The sequence below is a fragment of the Helianthus annuus genome, chromosome 1 (genome assembly GCF_002127325.2).
Source record: "Helianthus annuus cultivar XRQ/B chromosome 1, HanXRQr2.0-SUNRISE, whole genome shotgun sequence".
Classification (NCBI taxonomy): Eukaryota; Viridiplantae; Streptophyta; class Magnoliopsida; order Asterales; family Asteraceae; genus Helianthus; species Helianthus annuus.
In genome coordinates, this window is record NC_035433.2 from 90540590 (window position 1) to 90545623 (window position 5034).

The following is a 5034-nucleotide window of genomic DNA, read 5'->3' on the forward strand; positions in this document are numbered from 1 at the left end:
CGAGCGAGGGGTCTCACTAGAAGCAACCTCTCTATTCATATGGGGTAGAGGTAAGACTGTCATATGTACCCTCCTCAGACACTACCTTAGTTTTGCTATTAGTGAATTTACTGAGTATGATGATGATATACTTGATTAACAACATTGTTGTTGCATATAACCTTTGTAATGTATGATTGATTATCGCCCTTGTTGTCGTAAATGTAATTGCCTTCAATCTTTGCAATGGATGATTCACTAAGTATACAGAGACATGTAAGCGAATTTACGACCATCCTCAATCAATGACTTAATAACACAAGTTATTAATTTCAATGTATCAAAAGAAGATATCATTAGGTTCATTATTAACACAAAACCATTGTTATCAAAACATTATTGATGCTCACATTGGGCCACACCAGGACCGGCCCAACAGTGTATTGACCCAAGACTAGTACTTAGGGCCTCCAAAATTTTAGGGCCTCAATTGGACAAGTAATTTTTATACAGTGTGTATAACAATATTAATTTGATTGCATTACCATTTATGATTGATGTAGTTTACTGGTAATTAGTTTGTTTTTCTAGGTAGATAGTTGAGTTCGAGTCCCGGCGATATAGCTTTCAACGTTGTTTGTTTTTTATTTTTTTTTTACTAGAGAGGCCCCTCATAGGACGTAGGTATAAAATATGGTTTCATTTGCAGATATTGTTCTGGTTTGGAACTACTTTCTAAGGTTAATGACTTTGGTTCATGTTGATGGGGCTCTTTCTGGATTATTTTTTTTTTTTGTTTTATAATTTGCGTTCATCTTTTAAACATAGTGATTATTTATAAGTATTGGAGGTGGAACCTAATGTTCGAGTAGCTCCACAAAATACTAACTCAATCAGGTATTTCTTTTCATCTGTTTTTATTTGTTAAAATTGTTCGGTTTAGTTGGCAACATCAATTCAATTGTTGTGCTCCGTTTTTTTTGGTTTATCAAAATTTTAAGGTTAAGTTCATTATCTTTATTTGTCTTCAAATAGTCATTAGTCATAACCAATAATTCAAAATGGAAATTGGTCCACTTAGAAACAAGATTAATTGCATCATCTTTAATGACCCAATTTAACAAATCGGTACTTTTGCCCCACTAACAAGGAGTCTCAAATCCGTCTTCAGTAACCTGTTTTTGACTTATTAAGATATCAATCTAGTAAGATAAGTTATTATTACGCTTGTGAGTAGAATAATATTTTTCTTTAGAGGGCCCCGGTTTTAAATTCGCTTAGGATCTCCAAAAAGCTTGGGCCGGCCCAGGACCACACCACCTGCAACGGATTTCGCTTTTCTCCGAGAGATTGCCCTTGCCTCTCCCTCAATTCCATCCATGCCCTTGTGAAGGGTGGTACCACATAGCCTACAAACTCTCTCCAAAATTCACCTATAAAGATATTCTTTATGTATCACAAAAACCAAAAACATATAATTTTTTATATGATTTAAAATTCTCTATATAAATTGATTTATTTTACAACCCTTTTGTAAACTTATTTAGATATTCACATGGTTAAATATGTCACTATGATTAAAGGACAGAGTGATATGTAATAAATTCCAATGTACCTTTTGATTTCACTTTTAAACAAGCTATATACACACTCTTCATAACTCAAAAAACTTAATAACTTTAAAAAACTTTCAACAACAACAACCAATGATAAAAGACAAATACATCAATACAAGTACAATCCGAATTATGCTATCAAAATCGAGATAACGTTGTTCGCTCTTATTTTACGGCTCGACAACCACCTTCCCAGTGGCATGGCCCTCAATGCTCTTGGCCCAAGCCTTTTCAGCCTGACTTAAAGGGTATCTTGAGTCGAGAACGGTTTTCAATTTTCCTTCTTTTGCTAACTTCACAAGAAAACCAATCTCTTGGGCGTTCGGAAACACGAGTAACGGTATAACTTTCTTTTTTGAAAAAGTTAGTTTTTGCACTGCATAATTCAAAAATGTACAACCACCCGGGGTTATATCAATAACCTTCCCAGTTTTGCTAAGGTTGGGCTTGAAAGTTGACCATGGGATACCAGTGGTGCAATTGACCACTAGGTCATATTTCTGGCCTGATGGGCTTTTGAGGGCGGCTCCTTCTGGGGTCTTGTAGTCTAAAACCTCATCGGCTCCTAAGCTTTTAACGAAATCGATGTTGCGGGCCCCGCATGTTGCTGTCACGTGGGTGTTACCTAGTTTTGCTAGCTGGACTGCATAGTGACCCACACCACCTGAAGCCGCAGTTACTAGGACGTTGGTTCGTGGTTCTGTTTTTTCCAGTTTTAGCCCACCGGTTACAGTAAGGGAGTGCAGGGCGGTGCACGCTGCAATGCCTAGACACGCACCCTTTGCAGCTGATACTTCTGGTGGTCTTAGAACTGTTAAGCTTTCTTTAGCCACGGCATACTCGGCTAGCCCTCCACCTGCACCCGGACCCCCCTTCACCCATGCAAACAGGTTGAAAGTCAATAAAGGCACCAGAGTTGAAACAAAATCTTGAAATTCAAGAGCCAATAAGAAACAAAACTTGAGTATCAGAAAGATGAAACTCACAAGAGTTGCAACAATTTTGTCACCAGCTTTAAAATTCTTCACACCAGGTCCAACTTCTACAACTTCTCCTGCCACATCGCTAACTGATCCAAACAAACAATCACATTTAGTTATGATTAATCCTTTAAAAATCATAAGCTAGATTATGATTGTCATCAAAGTATCAACTATCAAACTTACGTGGTATAAAAGGAAACTTTCTGGGTAAAATAGGGCGTACAAAGCCGTTCTGTATCTTCCAGTCGATTGGATTAATGCTTGTTGCTTCTACTTTCATCAGAATCTCACCTTTTCCAGGAGCAGGGATAGGGATTTCAACATGCTGTAAAACACTTAACACATATAAATAATAGTATTCTTGTATGTCTTGCATGATTTTAGAAAATCAGTCCATTGTCATGCAAGCCTAAATGAGCCCCAAAAAAAATTATATTAACTTTTTTATATATAATATACCTATTATCTAACTAGTGGCGACCGTGGGGTTGAAAACGAATATACGAAAATTTTCTATAAAACCGGGGGGTCAAAAACGTATATACCCAAAAATTTCTATACGAAAATTACATACTCTCCATTAACGAGCGAAAAGTTCGGGGGTAGGCCGCCCCTCCCTCCCCCACAAATCTACGCCCTTGTATCTAACATTGGCGAGCCGAGCTCTAGCCGAGCTTTGGCTCGCTTAAGCTATTGTAGCGAGCTCAAGTCAAGCTTTTAGCTCGTTTAAAGTTGTTGTTAAATTACCTCGACCCGAGCCGAGTCGAAATCGAGCTCTTGAGTTTTACTTTCGAGCTGAGCTCGAGCTCAAAATATTTGGCTCGAACCGATCTAAGTTCGAGCTTCATAAAAGCATCCTCGGGCTCAGTGGCGGAACTAGCCCATTTAATCAGGGGTATCCAAATAAAAAAAATTACCGTGCAATCATACAATATAAAAAAGACGACAATAAATAAATAAAGTAAAACAAATACCTAACTAATTGGGCCACAATTTCAATCATATTATTATAAATTTGGACAATTGGGCCACTGTTTCAATCGGGCTCCCTTATTCTATAAGTTTGGGTTGGTTAAGGGTATCCTTGTATTATTTTAGGGATATCCTTGGTATAAAACCGAAAAAAAATAAAAAAAATACACTACGAATACGCACTTGAGCCGTAGCCCGTGCTACGGCTGCTAAAGCATTGGGTCCGCCCCTGCTCGGGCTAGGCTCGACTCTTTTACACTCCTACTGCACTTGCACTACTCCACCTGAGCACACCGCATGCCTAGCTGTGGAGTTTCATTTGCTCCACAGTGGATGCGCCTAAAACGCGTTGTGGATATTTAAGGGGGCGTGTCTTACTAACCAGGAATCTCCTGGCCAATGTAGGATTTTAATAGGGTGATAAAATAGTAGTATAATTAGTCTTTCATAAAATATGACGATCTAACCTAATTAACTAATCATATAAATATACATTGTTGAAGCAGCAAATGTAGGTCTGAAAATGAAAGTTAAATAAGCAAAAGTAACACAAGAATCTAATTAAAATGAAGTTGAATCACCTTCAAACCGGCGGCACCTCCACCGTAACGAGTGTACCAAACCGCATGCATCACTTTTCCGGCCATAGTCAGTCGCTAATTCAAAAAGATGTTAATTTATTTTAGTAGTACTAAATTCAAATTCAAAATGTTGTTGAAGTGAGTGGTACTAATGTCCGACATTTATAATAGATTACCTCGAAGATTCCTGATGCACTACGTGTTTTCACTTCCTTCAACGCGTTCTCACGTTTTATGCTTTGATTGCTATTTTAATATTTTTTAATTTTAAAGTGAATCAGCCGAAAACCTTTTAATTCGATTCAAACCAATAACCTAAATCAAGAAAGCTATTTTTTTAGCAACATCTAGAAACCACTAGCTAAATCTAAGAAACTATTATTTTAACAACGTCTAGAAGCCGTTATGACAATGACATATTTGTCGTCGTCACCCAGATGCAACCCCATTGTTCTTGATTCATCGATGTGCTACTGAGATTTTTTTTTATTTTTAGTTACCTCATTACAAGGAATCTGGGTTTTAGCGGTGACAAAAGTTGCCGCTAAAAAGGCCCAGAGTAGTCGCCACTATTTAAGTCATTGCTAAAAAGGTGGTCGCCAGTGACTAAAAAGTCGACGCTAGTGCTCTTGTCGCCGCTAATGCTCGATAAGAAATAGCGGCGACACATGGCCACTACCAAGCCGCAGCTAATAAGATCGTCGCTAAAGCTCGTTGATCATTAGCAGCAACCATGTCACCGCTAGAAGTTTTTAATTTTTTTTTAATTTTCAGTAAATTCCCGTTTATTACAAATATCGTACATGCCAATTTCCAATTTTACGACACACACAAACTACTTTAATACATAAATTACATAAGTATGATAAATTATTCGTTATGGTACATAAAGATTACTTAAAA

At 37.5% G+C, this 5034-nt stretch overlaps 1 protein-coding gene across 1 annotated transcript; it reads right to left on the reverse strand.

The window, feature by feature from the left end:
• Positions 1-1636: 1636 nt before the first annotated feature.
• On the reverse strand, positions 1637-4262 carry LOC110872694 (chloroplast envelope quinone oxidoreductase homolog). Its single transcript, XM_022121558.2, has 4 exons — positions 4132-4262; positions 2762-2903; positions 2582-2664; positions 1637-2467 (listed from the first exon to the last, which is right to left on the reverse strand). Exons 1-4 carry the CDS (start codon positions 4195-4197, stop codon positions 1766-1768), a joined length of 993 nt encoding a protein of 330 aa, XP_021977250.1. The 5' UTR covers positions 4198-4262; the 3' UTR covers positions 1637-1765.
• Between the last annotated feature and the right edge of the window lie 772 nt (positions 4263-5034).